Source organism: Dama dama, chromosome 1 (genome assembly GCF_033118175.1).
Source record: "Dama dama isolate Ldn47 chromosome 1, ASM3311817v1, whole genome shotgun sequence".
Taxonomy (NCBI): domain Eukaryota; kingdom Metazoa; phylum Chordata; class Mammalia; order Artiodactyla; family Cervidae; genus Dama; species Dama dama.
In genome coordinates, this window is record NC_083681.1 from 83,974,380 (window position 1) to 83,989,922 (window position 15,543).

General features: G+C 53.7%; 1 protein-coding gene across 1 annotated transcript in view; it reads left to right on the forward strand.

Annotated features, from left to right (window-relative positions):
- The window catches only part of LOC133041446 (beta-galactosidase-1-like protein 2), a gene marked incomplete at its 5' end in the record, with an annotated part of 35,464 nt that overhangs the window by 10,737 nt on the left and 9,184 nt on the right, over window positions 1–15,543 (forward strand). The window contains 8 exons of the mRNA XM_061122132.1: window positions 1,572–1,667; window positions 3,003–3,111; window positions 6,150–6,242; window positions 7,119–7,200; window positions 7,997–8,061; window positions 14,324–14,408; window positions 14,784–14,972; window positions 15,109–15,326. Of these exons, the coding sequence (XP_060978115.1) occupies window positions 1,572–1,667; window positions 3,003–3,111; window positions 6,150–6,242; window positions 7,119–7,200; window positions 7,997–8,061; window positions 14,324–14,408; window positions 14,784–14,972; window positions 15,109–15,326 (937 nt within the window). The remainder of the gene's footprint in view (window positions 1–1,571; window positions 1,668–3,002; window positions 3,112–6,149; window positions 6,243–7,118; window positions 7,201–7,996; window positions 8,062–14,323; window positions 14,409–14,783; window positions 14,973–15,108; window positions 15,327–15,543) is intronic.

The following is a 15,543-nucleotide window of genomic DNA, read 5'->3' on the forward strand; positions in this document are numbered from 1 at the left end:
CCGCACCGCCCCGCCCCGCACCGCCCCACCCCGCACCGCCCCGCGCCCGCACTGCACCGCCCCGCCCCGCACCGCCCCGCGCCCGCACTGCCCTGCCCCGCACCGCCCCGCCCCGCACCGCCCCGCGCCCGCACTGCCCCGCGCCCGCACCGCCCCACCCCGCACCGCCCCGCGCCCGCACTGCACCGCCCCGCCCCGCACCGCACCGCCCCGCACCGCCCCGCCCCGCACCGCCCCGCGCCCGCACTGCCCTGCCCCGCCCCGCACCCGCACTGCACCGCCCCGCGCCCGCCCCGCACCGCCCCGCCCCGCACCGCCCCGCGCCCGCACTGCCCTGCCCCGCACCGCCCCACCCCGCACCGCCCCGCGCCTGCACTGCCCCGCCCCGCACCGCCCCGCGCCCGCACCGCCCCGCGCCCGCAGCGGGAAGCAGGCGGAGGGGGGTTTCTGGCAGCAGGATCACTTGCTTCTGCTTCTGTCCTGGTGGCTTGGGATCAGCCTGGTTAAATGCAGGCGGCAGGATGCGTGGGTGAGCATGTGCCAGGGAGGAGAGCTGCAGGTCCTGTGACTAACTTCATATTTTCCTGAAACGGCAGTAACGCCATCTGACTCTCCTGCTGGTTCTGAGTAGAGGAAACATCAGAAAACAGAGCCGGAGAGATAAGCTTATCTTGGCCCGTTTTGGGTGCTATGCTGCAAAATTTGAAATCTGTTTGGAAGGGGGCTATGAAGTAAGTCACTGGGAGAATTTTAATTCGGGAAATTCAGGAAGTTCATGTTTGCATGCTGGTGGTATTTTTAAGAGCAGAATAACATAGTTAAGATTTCTTTTCTGGAGGCTGATTGTCTTTTAACTCTTCCAGTTTCCCAAGAATGTGACTTCTGGCTCCTTAAGTGTCTGTTTTCTTGTCTGTAAAATGGAGGTGACATTGACACCCATGTCATAGAATTGACAAAGAAAATAATACACTTGCAGAACTGAGTGTATTGAGTGCTGATGCTGATACTCGGTACACATTACTCCTGTGTTTGTCGTCAATGATTATGTTCTGCCGACAGTGCCTGGAGAGGCATCGGAAGAGGGAAGGGAAGGACGGAGTGAGGAAGCTGTTGGAATAACTCAGGTGGACGCGAGTTCCTTACCCAGGGTGGTAGTGGTGAAAATTAAGAGGAATTTCACATTCAGAAATATTAACTGCAAGGAATAAACCTGATTAGGGGCAGACTGAAAGTGGGAGATGAGGAAGGAGGAGCCAGCGTGGTTCGTGAGGGCGCATCCTGGGTGGTGCCCTCGTGGGGACAGGGGGCTCAGCGCTGGTCCAGGGGGCAGCCGGCGTCTGGCCGGGATTCCCGCGAGTCGTCCGAGTCCTGGCCTCGGGGCGTCTGGACTGAGGCCTTTGTGTGGAAGGAGGCCCGGTCCCTGGGTCCTGTCTCCGCCAGGGACTTCTGTGAGCAGGCTGGGAGTTGGTTCCACCTGTCCTAACCGCAGGAGAAGAGGCCTCGGGGAGACACACGGCGGCGGTTCCAGGCTCCGCTCTTGGTGAGACTGCTGCTGTTGCCCCCCTCCTCAGGGCTTTCATATCCTTGGCGTCAGAGGTGGACCTGTGGGTCATCCTGTGTGTTGGCCCCTACATCGGGAGCGACTTGGACCTCGGAGGCTTGCCCAGGTGAGCCGTGCTGGCGCCCCAAGCCTGTTCCCGAGCAAGTCGGAGCAGAGAGTTTCACTTGGTTTCCTGGGTGCACTTTTAGTCCATGCCTCCTGCCAGTTCCCCGTTTCATGACCTAGAAGATGCACTTTAAAATACCAGGAATGATCCAGTGTTTGTTTGTTTTTTTATAAATCTCCATCTCATCCTTGTACTGCAGAGGTAGAATCCTTCTTTTCCTTAATGAAAGTTACTGGCTAATCAATATCATGTAATCAGTATCTTTATAAGTTCTAACTTTTGTGATGATACTAATAATAGCACAAAATTGGATTATCTCTTTTCAAAGAGGGTGTTTTTTCTTATCATTTTTAAATGGTAGTAAAATGTACATAATATGAAATTTACCATTTAAAACCATGCAGTTTTGTGGCATCAAGTGCGTTAAAATGTTGAACAACCATCACCACCATCTCCTTCCTGAATGTTTTTTGCTACTCAAAGAGAAAACCCTTGCCCAGGCACCCCCATCCTGCTTACCCCAGCCCCTGGCAACCGTTACATTCCTTTCAGTTTCTGTGGATTTGCCTAGTCTGTATACTTCATATAAATGGAATTGTATCTTATGTGACGCTGTGTGCCTGGCTTCTTTCTCTTGGCATAATTTTTTTTCCTGCCGTGCCACACAGTGTATGGGATTTTAGAGACTGAGCCCAGCACAGAGCCCTCGCCACTGGGCTGCCAGGGAAGTCCCTCCCTTGGCATAATGTTTTCCAAGTCTGTACATGCTTTACCATGAACCAATTCCTCATTTTTAAATGACTAAATAATATTCCATTAAAAATATTTTTTAAAAAGTTCTGAAACATTTTAATAAAAATCTCATACCAGACTAAGGATTGGTGAGCTGTTTTTGAAAAAGGCCAGATGATCAATATTTTCAGCTTTCAGGGGCACAGACAGTGTCTGTTGCAAGGTTCGTCTCTGCTGCTGCCACAGGAAGACAGCTGTGATGACATTGAAGCAAAGGGTGGGCCACGTGCCAATAAAACTTTATTCACAGAACAGTCAGCAGCTCTGACTTGGCCTGTGGGCTGCAGCTTGGCAGCCCTGCCCTGATCGCTTTCACGTCAAACAAGCCTCAGTTGTCTTTGGGGGGAAGAGGTGGTGGTTGAGGTGTTGAGCTCTGTGTGACCGAACACAGACTACTTTTTCTTAAAGATGGGTTAGCATCTCAGTGTGCTGTTCCAGTTTGGCCACGTGAATCTGGGCTGTTCACATTTTCCAGCCTCAGACACGTGAACATTTGTTTGCTGTCTCCCACCTCAAGGCTGAGTCTCGCCTTTTCCATCCTAGCTGGTTACTCAAGGATTCTCATATGAAGCTGAGAACAACTTACAAGGGTTTCACAACAGCAGTGAATCACTATTTTGATGACCTGATTCCCAGGATTAGAGGATTCCAGGTAAAACCTGATTCCCCATCTTTGTGACCAAGGGAAACACTTGCGTAAATTGCCTTCCTGGGCAGGGCTCAGCCTACTTTCTTTCACTCATAAGCAGGAAGCATGTATAGCAGCGAATTCCAGTTCCTTATTTAAGAAATATGCTTTTTTCTGCTTTTATTGCTGTTCCTCATCTACTGTCCTACAGGGATGCCGTTTCCTGGCAGGATGCTGGGAACTGCACTCTGTATATTTTTATGTCTTCTGCATTATCTGTTTGCTCTCCAATACCATAAATGGGAATTTAATGACAATCATCAGAATGTCTTAACTTTCCTGCTAAAGATGGCAACGTGTCAGTCTTTCACAAGTGATAGGTGATACAGATGACCTTAGGTCAGTGATTTTGTAGAAACTGCAATTTGTTTTTTTTTTTTTTTTTTAATATCTCTCCCCCTGCAATAAAACCATGGTGTCACACACATTCATTGTTTGAGTAGAAATAATATGCCGCCATATTGCTGCAAGGCTTGGAAAATACATGAAGGACTGTGTAAGTAGGTAACAAATGAACAGAGGGAAGGAACAAAAGGTATCTATTAGGTATCAAGCTTTCTATTGGGCTTCCCTGGTGGCTGAGTGGTAAAGAATCCCCATGCAATGCAGGAGCCATAGGAGACTTGGATTTGATCCCTGGAGGAGGAAATGGCAACCCACTCCAGTCTTTTTGCCTGGAGAATCCTATGGACAGAGGAGCCTGGCGGGCTACAGTCCGTGGGGTCTGCGCGAAGAGTGACTTGGCACACGCGCGTCAAGCTTTTTATTAGGCAGTTGGTGTTTGTGGAGCATACCTTATCTTCACAGCAATCACTGGAAAGGGATGCTACTGTAGGGTTAGCGACAGGCCTGGAAATGGCCAGGCAAGGCTTCAGGTGGTGTGGATCTACTTGGGGCAGAGCTGGCTCCTGACTTTGAGCATGCCCTGGGGTCATCAGACGAGGTGACGGTGGCTGAAGGGCCGGTCCGTGTGCACCTGGGGACCGGAGATGCAGGGACGGTCCTTTGTGGCCCTGGAGCTGTGCTGGCCAGGGTGGTAACCTTGGCCGCCGGTGGCTATTTCACTTAAAATCTATTAAAACTAAATAAAGAATTTAGTTCTTTATTCATACTGGACACAGTTCAAGTGCTAGATAGCCACCTGTGGATGGTTGCTACCACATTGGACAGTGAGAACACAGAACATTTTCATCATCAGAGAAAGTTCCAGCGCGAATTGGCACACTCTCTGCACCCCAAATCAGGACATTCCCCATCTTAGAGCGCCTGCAAGACAAAATCAGTAATCAGAAGGTTGCCTGGTGAGCTGAAAACCTGGAGCCGCAAAAGCTGGGGGTCTTATCCTTTGAGCCACCAGGGAAGCCACCTAAAAAGTACTTACTAATTTTTTGCTGTGCCGCACAGCTTGTGGGGTCTTGGGTCCCCAAGCAGGGGTAGAACCTGGGCCGCAGCAGTGAAAACCTAGAATCCTAACCAATAAGCTACCAGGTAACTCCCAGTATCATGGCATGTTCCTATGTGTGCTGCTCCGCCACTAAGTCATGCCCAACTCTTTTTCAATCCTGTGGATCATAGCCCGCCAGGCGCCTCTGTTCATGGGATCTTCCAGGCAAGAACATTAGGGTGGGTTGCCATTTCCTACTGCAGGGGATCTTCCCGACCCAGGGATCGAATCCATATCTCTTGCATTGGCAGGCAGACTCTTTACCACTGAGCCCCCTGGGAAGCATACAGGTTTGGAGAACTCTTTTAGGCTCTTTTCTGCCCACTCAGCTCTAGTGCAGCTGGTTATGCTCTGCTTCCCGAGTCCTATCCCGTTTCAGCTCTCCCCGCCCAGGTCCTCCCGGGTCACAAGAAGCACAGGTATTGGTGTGTAGACACTTCCACCCACTGGCACATGGTCCTGGGAGCTATCTGGCTTCTTCCTTTCATTGTTGTGTGTCATTTAATTCTGAGGGAGCAATGCTCTTTTCCTTAGTCCTGCGTGGAGGAGGAGGAGACCTTCCCACGGTCACGTGTCTCCAAGAGCAGGTTGAAAAGGGCAGAGCTGAGTGTAGTGAAACTGACTAGGACATGGCAGGTGCAAGGTTCAGAGAGAAAACACGACCGCGACCGCGGGTCTGGCAAGAGCTGTAAAGGCAGGGCTGACCGAGCATGTTAACATCACAGAAGGGAGTCAGCAGGGAAGGGGAAGGAGGAGATATTTGCGTGAGGGCGTTAACTGAGAGGGCAGATGGGAAGCGATCCCACACGATCGATCCTGGGACTGGGGAGGAGGCAGCAGGGCTAGAGGAGCTCAAGAAGGAGGCTGAGGGGTGACTGGTGAGTGCAAGACCCAGGAGGGATGCTGCAGAAGGGAGGGCTTCCCGGAGGAGGAGAGACTGTCGGTGGAGAGAAATCAGACCAGGATGAAAAGGGATTGCATCCGTTTAGCAGAGAGAAGGTCAAGGTGGAATGGGAAGGGCAGCCATGAGACCACAGTGAGGACAGAGTCACGAGCGGTGGGCTGTCGCGGGGCGTGCAGAGCGGCTGCACCGTTTGTCCATGAAGGGGGACCGCGCGGGAGGGGAGGACGGGGTCCCTGTGGCGGTGATGGGGCAAGTGAAGATGGGGGTGCAGGGACATAAGCAGAGTGGGTCCCCCGGGGGGATGACATGCGCCCACGTAGGAGAGGGCCACGCCCCCGTTTCCCTGGTGCCCCAGAGGAAGGCTGGATGGAGGTCTAAGCCTCCGCCTAAGGAGTTGGATTAGGGGAGTCAGCGGGCGCTGCTCCCTGGGGGCACTGAGGAAGGCAAGGTGCTGGAGGCTTTGACCCCACGAGGCAGCTGCTGACTTAGTGACGGAAACTGCCCCCACTGTCGTGTCCCCAGGGCTGAGTTTAGGTGCAAGTTATTTTCTATGGCACTCTAAACGTGCGTGTGCAGTAGCAAATTGAAAAAAGTAAGTCCAGCCTTTCCCCACCGGCTGACTCATCCTCAAACTCTCATCTCCTTGACCCCCAGTTCCACGAAGAGGGATCCATTATTGCCGTGCAGATGGAGAACGAATATGGTTCCTATAATCTGGATAAAGGATACATGCCGTATATTAAAAATGTAAGTGCCCTTTCATTCTCCTCCATCTTTACATACTTTTCTCACTTTGCTGATTCATGGAGCAAACATTCTGAGCAGCTAGAGCTTGCAAGGTACCATTTGGGATGCAGTATTTGTTAGCAATGGATGAAGAACTTTTCAGGTGTTAAAGTCTTCCTCTGTGTACTCTGTAAATCAAAGTTCACAAATCAATGCTGTGTCCAGTTTGGGGCTTCCCTGTGTCTTTTATTTGAAAATATAGGACAGAGAAAAGTTATTTATTCTAAAGGGTTTGTAGTGTTGACTTCCAAACAGTCCAGCATTTTAGTTTTTGAAAACCAACGAGAAATCAGAGGACGCCTCAGTTGCAGCAAAAAGACAAAGTCACACACTACTGTTGCTCTGCTCCCCGCACATGGATAAAGTGACGGAAGTGCAGCTGGTGTTTCCACGCTTTTCCCCCAGACAGGGGCCTGGGACACCTGCATGACTCTGATGTCAGCACAGAGTGAGTCACAGTAATTTTTCCTTCTGTGGATATCACAGATCTTTTTTGGTTGGTGTTTGTATAATACACGGGCTTTTCCACCTTTTCATCTTTGATTTTTTTGTATCCACCTACTTCAGGTACATACTCTGTATATAATTAGAATTTGTTTTCCTTAATCCATTATGAGAATTCTCGTCTTTGGAATGTGGTTGGTGTCCATTCCAGGTCATTGCTGATGGTTGCATTTAAGTCCCTTTTGGCTGTTCTCATTGAACAACTTACCAGCAACTGCGCCCGGTGAGGCCTCCTTCCCGCCCCCTCATTCCAGCGCCTCGACCCTCACCTTCTCCTGGGGACGCACCCCCCAGGGCCGTGGACCGCCGTTCACCTTCCCAACTGTCCCACAGGCACTGCTGAACAGAGGGATCAAGACGATGCTCCTGACGGCGGACACGGGCCAGGGACTCCTGAAGGGACACACACCGACCGGTACGCCCGGCGGCTTTGCCCGCCTCCGCCGCAGGCTGAGTCTGAGGGTCCGCTGAGGCTCCGTTGCCCCGTTTCCCGGGCCGGGCCGTGTCCAGGCGCACGCGGCCCCGACGTGAGGGACCAGGGCCCCCCTCGTGGCCCCGCATCACCCTGCTGGCCTCTGGCCCCGGGACACAGCGGAGGCGTCTCTGCCACTGCCCCGGGCCAGGCCCGAACCCCCGGGAGGGAGCAGGGTCCCAGAGAAAGTCCTGCCCTAGACCCGCCCCCGGAGCGCGTGGGGCTGAGTCCGGGGCATAAAAGCCACGAGGAAACGTGCAGGAGAATTCCAGGGGGACTCACGGGTGGGCACACAGGACGGAGGAGGAGTCACGCGAACGAGCTGGAGAGCGGTGCTTCGGGATTCCCTAGCCTGCCTGGCCCGGGCCTCGCCCTCCGCCCGCTCTTCCCGGGCACGGTGGGAGAGACCGAGTGTCCCGCGCTGGGCCCGGGAGGCCTGCAGCCAGGCCCGAGGCCTCCGGGCGCCCCGCCCCGGGCTCGGCTTCCTCGGCTGGCTCTTTATCCACCAGCACACGGGGTCACTCTCTCCGCCCTGCTTGTTCTCCGGGTCACTCGGCGAAGGCTGAGCAGACGGGCGCAGTGTGTCTGAGCGGTGCTGGTCGAGCCCCTGTGGACACACGCGGCCGGTCTTCACCCGCACAGGCTGCGGGCCGGGCGGGCGGTGTCTGCGGGCCTCGTCTGCCGGCAGAGGCGGCGCCCCGCCCACTGGTAACCCCGTCTCGCCTCCCGTTCCCCCCAGTGTTCGCCACCCTCCACATGAAGAGCATAAGGAAGGACACGTACGAACGCCTCTCCTCCGTTCAGGTGAGGACGCGTCGGAGGCGCGGGGTGTTCTCCTTCCTCTCATGTGAGGACTTGTGGGCGCAGAGGTTCAGGAACTTCTCAGCTGTGATTCGTTCAGTTAAAACTTGGATCTGTTACACGCTGGAAACGCCAGCTGTAGGTGGTTTCAGGTGCAATTGCATCACAGTGCCCACAGGGCCTGGCCCCCAGCCCGGAGGAGGGCTCACGGCAGCGCTGAGAGTCCTCACCGAGGGCGGGGGCTCCGCTCCCTCCACAGTCTAGGGGCTCCGCTCCCTCCACGTCCAGGGGCTCCGCTCCCTCCACAGTCTAGGGGCTCCGCTCCCTCCACGTCCAGGGGCTCCGCTCCCTCCACAGTCTAGGGGCTCCGCTCCCTCCACAGTCCAGGGGCTCCGCTCCCTCCACAGTCCAGGGGCTCCGCTCCCTCCACAGTCTAGGGGCTCCGCTCCCTCCACGTCCAGGGGCTCCGCTCCCTCCACAGTCCAGGGGCTCCGCTCCCTCCACAGTCCAGGGGCTCCGCTCCCCCCACGTCCAGGGGCTCCGCTCTCCCCACAGTCCAGGGGCTCCGCTCTCTCTCCACAGTCCAGGGGCTACACTCTCTCTCCCCACAGTCCAGGGGCTCCGCTCCCCCCACAGTCCAGGGGCTACGCTATCTCTCCACAGTCCAGGGGCTACACTCTCTCTCCCCACAGTCCAGGGGCTCCGCTCCCTCCACAGTCCAGGGGTTATGTTCCCTCCATGTCCAGGGGCTCCGCTCCCCCCACAGTCCAGGGGCTCCGCTCCCTCCACAGTCCAGGGGCTACACTCTCTCTCCCCACAGTCCAGGGGCTCCGCTCCCCCCACAGTCCAGGGGCTACACTCCCCCCATAGTCCAGGGGCTACGCTCTCTCCCCACAGCCCAGGGGATACACTCCCCCCACAGCCCAGGGGCGGCACTCTCTCCCCACAGTCCAGGGGCTATGCTCCCCCCACATCCAGGGGCTACACTTTCTCTCCCCACCGTCCAGGGGCTACACTCCCCCCACAGTCCAGGCGCTATGCTCTCTCCCCACTGCCCCCATCACAGTCCCGGAGCAAAGCTGGGAACCAGCTGGGGCCCCAGGTCATGGCTCCATAGCTTGAGCTTCTGGCTCTGCCAACAGAGCCTCAGGTTTCAGGATACCCTGCACACAGGAAGCCGTGACACCCACTAGGAGTTTATACATCAGTCACTGTTCTCCACTCCAGGTGCAGTTTGCTAACCAGATGTCACTTTTTTGCCATAGCAATCTGCCTGATAATATGGGTAATATTCTACCTTTATTGAGATTTGCAAACCAAAATGGACCTAAAGTCAGTTTGCAAAAGTTTTTACCCTTTGAATGAATAGCCTCATTCATATTTACCTGTGGTTCAATGAGAAAGACAAGAAACAAAAATAAACAGAACTCAGTAGGAAGTGCTGGTTCCAATAGAAGCATTAGAAGGAATCAGAGGGTGCATAAATCTCTACCACCAAAAGAGATCAGTGACTGGATGCTTCACTCTGCACCTGTCAGAACTCTGCAGTATTAGAAGGAAGGGAACACTCTACTAATTTCCATCAAGACAAGACAATGCCTAGAATTCTAAAAAAGTAGTTCTCTCCCTGATTCTGCCCTCCTTCAACCTAAGACAGAACTAAGATTTAGAGAAGAATGCAAAGATACAAAGTGCTGAGTATCCAGCGACTTAACAACTGGACCAACACCAAGGGCTGTTGGTCCCTGGTACAAGGGAAATGGTAAAAGTAGTACAGAGATTTGCAAGGACTGGAGTCAGTGCATCCTGAGAAAATATGGAGAGGGAATCTAACTCTTGGGGCAGAGCAGACACTCAGAATATGATGGTGATGGTGGTGATGATGGTGATGGTGGTGGTGGTGGTGATGGTGGTGATGGTGGTGGTGGTGGTGATGGTGATGGTGGTGAAGGTGGTGATGGTGGTGATGGTTATGGTGGTGATGGTTATGGTGGTGGTGGTGATGGTGATGGTGGTGATGGTGGTGATGGTGGTGGTGATGGTGATGGTGGTGATGATGGTGATGGTGGTGGTGCTGATGGTGATGGTGGTGAAGGTGGTGATGGTGGTGATGGTTATGGTGGTGATGGTTATGGTGGTGGTGGTGATGGTTATGGTGGTGGTGGTGGTGGTGATGGTGGTGATGGTGGTGATGGTGGTGATGGTGATGGTGGTGGTGATGGTTATGGTGGTGGTGATGGTGGTGATGGTGATGGTGGTGATGGTGGTGATGGTTATGGTGGTGGTGGTGGTGATGGTTATGGTGGTGATGGTTATGGTGGTGGTGGTGGTGGTGATGGTTATGGTGATGGTGGTGGTGATGGTGGTGATGGTTATGGTGGTGGTGGTGGTGGTGAGGGTGGTGGTGGTGGTGGTGGTGATGGTGGTGGTGGTGGTGGTGATGGTGGTGGTGGTGGTGATGGTGATGGTGGTGGTGATGGTGGTGGTGGTGATGGTGGTGGTGGTGAAGGTGGTGATGGTTATGGTGATGGTGGTGATGGTTATGGTGGTGATGGTGGTGATGGTTATGGTGGTGGTGGTGATGGTGGTGATGGTTATGGTGATGGTGGTGATGGTTATGGTGGTGGTGGTGATGGTGGTGATGGTTATGGTGATGGTGGTGATGGTGGTGATGGTTATGGTGATGGTGGTGATGGTTATGGTGATGGTGGTGGTGGTGGTGGTGGTTATGGTGATGGTGGTGATGGTTATGGTGGTGGTGGTGATGGTGATGGTGGTGATGGTTATGGTGGTGGTGGTGATGGTGATGGTGGTGATGGTGGTGGTAGTGATGGTGGTGGTGGTGGTGATGGTTATGGTGGTGGTGATGGTGATGGTGGTGGTGATGGTGGTGGTGGTGGTGGTGGTGGTGATGGTTATGGTGGTGATGGTGGTGATGGTTATGGTGGTGGTGGTGGTGGTGGTGGTTATGGTGATGGTGGTGATGGTTATGGTGGTAGTGGTGATGGTGATGGTGGTGATGGTTATGGTGGTGATGGTGATGGTGGTGATGGTGGTGATGGTTATGGTGATGGTGGTGGTGGTGATGGTGGTGATGGTTATGGTGGAGCAAGAATATGGGATAGTAAGTGGGGGGGGGGTAAAAATGATATCCTAACTATAATTAATAAAGTCCTAAAGCTGAGTTTATTTATTCATTGAATAAATCAGCCAGTAAATGTTTTTAGCACTTGCTATGTACCAGTTCTTCCCTGGTGGTTGTGACTTTCCTGGTGGCTCAGATGCTAAAGTGTCTGCCTACAATGCAGATCCGGGTTCGATCTCTGGGTCGGGAAGATCCCCTGGAGAAGGAAATGGCAACCCACTCCAGTACTCTTGCTGGAAAATCCCATGGACAGAGGAGCCTGGTGGGCTATAGTCCATGGTGTTGCAAAGAGTCAGACACAACTGAGGGACTTCACTTTCTTTCTTTCTGTGTGCCAGCTGGGCTTCGCAGGTGGCTCAGTGGTAAAGAATCTACGTGCCTAGGAGAAGTTTTGGGTTTGATCCCTAGGTCAGGAAGATCCCCTGGAGAAGGAAATGGCCGCCCACTCCAGTTTCTTGCCTGGAGAATCCTGATGAGATTATAGTCCATGGAGTCACAAAAGAGGTGGACATGACTTAGCAACTAAACAAAGACAGCAAATGTGCCAGTTAGGTATTTATTTGTCAAGGCATTGTGGATAAAGCAGGGAAGGAACCCTACAAAATCACCACTTTTGGAACTTGTATTTTAGTGGTAAGAGACAGGTGGTAAACAAGTCAAATATGGAGAAAGCTTGTAACACAAGCTAAGAAAACATTCTATGATAATATTTATATGTACAACTTTTAGTTTACATACCCCCCCCCATTTTTAATGTTTGTTTCTTACATTACCATGTAAGAAGCTATTGGTCCTATCCTTATCTTGCCTATGAGGAAACCATGATTCAGAAAGGTAAAATTTCTGCTTTGAGATCATCTGTGGTCAATCATGTAACAGAATAATCCAGGTTCAAATCCAGCCCTTCTGCCTCCAGATCCCGTGCTCATTCCCTGTTTTATACCATTGCCATCTGAACTCCTCTGGTAAGGAGAGGGTCAGGGCAGAAGGATGAGAACATACATCAGAGTGGTTTGGAGAGGCTGAGATGCACTCTTGCAAGGAACTCCACCCCGACACAGCGCCATGCCACCAGAGGCAACCCCCAGCTCAGCCTTTGCCACCCCTGCTGCCTAACTCCTGGACTCCTACCCGAACAGTGGGCTCGCAAACACCCAGCTCTGAAGGGTCACGGGGATTGTGCCCATAAGACCTGCTAGACCGTAGCAAAGAAGCAACTCTTCCAAGCCACTGTGGAAGTCCGTATGGAGGTTCGTGGGGAAATAGAGGCACCTCTGATGCAGCGCTCTCCTCTGTAGGTGTCTAGGGAGGTGTTATCGTAGGTGTTATCGTCCTGAAGAGCTGTGTGTGCTGCCTCTTCACAGCACCACACCTCATGGCAGCCACGGCGTGGAAGCAGCCCCGGTGGGTAAGGACGGATGAACGGATGAAGAGAATATGATACGTGTATCTAGTGGAAAACATTCAGCTTTTAAAAAGGAGGAAATCTGTCATTTGTGACCACATGGATGAGCCTGGACAGCACTGAGCCCGACAGATAAGCCAGATAGTGAGAGCCGAATAACGCCCGTGGCGCCACTTGGATGTGCAGTCCCCGGAAGAACGCAGCAGACTCCCACGACAGCCGCAGAGTGGCTGCCGGAGGCCGCGGGTCACCAGGGGAACCGGGAGGAGCTGGAGAAAGAGCACAGACTTACCGACAGGGTAAACGAGGTCTCGGATGCATAACTGATGCTTGTGGCAAACAGCACTGAATTGCTTAATTGAAGTTTGTTGAAAGAATATAATATAGATGTTTCTACCAAAAAAAAAAAAAAAGTGAAAGAAGGAATTTGGAGTGAATTGGGAGTGAATCTCACAAAATTTTGGAGCATTTTCTCGGAGCAGGGGAAATTCTTTCTGGTACTAGGGAACAGAATTAATTTCAGCGGGTTAAAGGAATAACAAAACGTTTATTGGCTGCATGTATGGGTTGTACTTTCTCACAATCTGAATTCTCCAGAAATGGAATATACTGTCTGGTGATGAATTTGCCATCACGTGAAAAGGCAGGGTGTCCGCAGGGGGCAGTGGCCGCCTGAGGATGAGGTGATGGCTGGAGCCCTCATGTCACAGATCCTTCCCGACGTTGTGGGGTCCTGTGGGGCTGCGAGGAAGGAAGCTGCAGGGACTTAAGATGCACAGCTTTAGTTTGTGTGCGTGTGCTCAGTCGTGTCCAACTCTGTGGCCCACCAGGCTCCTCTGTCCGTGGGATTCTCCAGGCAAGAACCCTGGAGTGGGTTGCCATGCCCTCCTCCAGGGGATCCTCTTGACCCAGGGATCGAACCATGACTTTTGTGTCTCCAGTTTTGGCAGGCGGGTTCTTTTCCTGTAGCACCACCTGGGAAGCTTGAGTCAGTCTTAAAGGAGTGAGCACATTATCTCTGGAATTCAGTAGAATATTTTTAAAATGTTAAATTACAGGATGCCAGGCAGAAATGAATGAAAAGGTCACGTGATTTTGTGGTGCACAAAGTTGGCAGTGGTTTTGTTAGTTTAATTCTTTTTGTCTTTCTTTGAAGCGTTTATCAGCTTAGGCAGGAATGTGAATGCTACAGGGGGCTGGGGGCTGGGGTCCCTGCGCTGAGAGCAGACATTCCAAGGCTGCATTAACTTTCAGAACTCGAAGGAGCAGCGTTGACTTTTAACTGTGGACTGTGTGAGCCTGAATGTGGAGGTCATAGGTCCTGAAGGCCTGGGACGGAGGAGGGCCTCTGACCTCGGGCCTCGGGATGGCTCTGGCTGGCCAAGGGCAGAGCAGGAGCCGGGGATTGTGTGGGATTCTCACTGGGCTTGCATTGTTGGCAGTTGGTTCTTGACATCTTCACTGCCTTCTCTGGGTCAGGTGCTTCCCTATGAGACCTCTCCTGGGGTTGGATCAGGGGATGAAGAGATTCTGCTGTTCTGGAAACTTAAGGTGGCCACGGCCATTGATCTCTCCAAAGCTGGAACAGTGAGACCACAAGAGGCAGGCCAGGTGGGGCGTGCACTGTGAGAGCAGTGAGGGGCCATGAGGATGCCCGCAGTGAGGCGGGCAGGGTGACCAGCCGGCTCGAATGCGTGGATGCTCTGCTTCCACAGGGCCCCGGCCCGGTCATGATGATGGTGTACACCGCCAGGTCTCTGGATGGATGGGGCACTTCTCGAAACACTCTGGACCTGCACAGTGAGTCGCATGTCGCCCCTGTTCATCTCCGAGGGCGGGTGTCGGCGGGACTCCAAGGGCGCTGGCCTGCCTCCTGCCGGCTGATTGGAATCCCTGAGGTCGATGGGGCGGGCAGATCCTGTGTGCTGTGTCTGTGCTGTGCTGTGCCCCTCCTCCCCTCCCCCTCCCTCCCCCGCCCCCCACGTGCAGTCCTGAAGTCACTGGAGGCTCCACTCCCCTCCCCCCTCCCCCGCCCCCCGTCCCCCACCCCTAACAGTCCTGACATCCCCGAGGCTCCTCTCCCTCTTGCCTGCCCCCCTCCCTCTCCCCTCTCCACCCCACACGTGCGGTCCTGAAGTCACAGAGGCTCTGCTCCCTTCTCCCCGCCCCCTGCAGTACTGATGCATGAAGCCCGCGAGATGCTGCAGCTCAGGTTCTCCCTCAACTTCTACATGTTCCACGGCGGCACCAACTTCGGCTTCATGGGCGGGGCCGCGTTCCGCGGCCATCGCCTCCCTATGGTCACCAGCTACGGCAAGTACCAGTGGGTCCCGCGCGTCTGCCTGCAGCTGCCCCTCCTCTGCGGTCTCCGGTCGGGGCCTTTGCAAGCAGAGAAGCTGGGAGCTTAGCTCTGTCCATCCACTGTGCAGCCTTTGTAAAAACCTTAGCTTTCATTGGCAGATGATTGCTTTTCAGTGCTGTGTTGGTTTCCGCCATCCAGCAGTGAATCAGCCCCAGGTATCCACCCTCCAGGTGGGCACTCAGTGCTGCCTGAGCTCCCAGTGTGAGATGCACCTTCCCACGAGCCACGGTCCTACCCACGGTCCTGTGTCTGTGGAGACGCGGCTCTCAGCCCACCCAGCCTCCCTTCCCGCCTGGATGCCCGCTCAGCCTTTCTATGCGTCTGCACCTCTGATCCTCCTGTGGCTAGGCTCATCGGTACCATTTCTCTAGGTTCCACATGTGTGCGTTAACATATAATATCTATTTTTGTCCTTCTGACTTACTTCACTCTCTATAACAGGCTCTAAGTACATCCATCTTAGCTCAACTGACTCAGATTCACTCCACAAGCCTTTGTTCTTCCGGGCTCACTGTGAAACCCATTCCCTTGATCCCCCTATCCACGGTGTTGGGTGTTGATGACTAGGTCTCC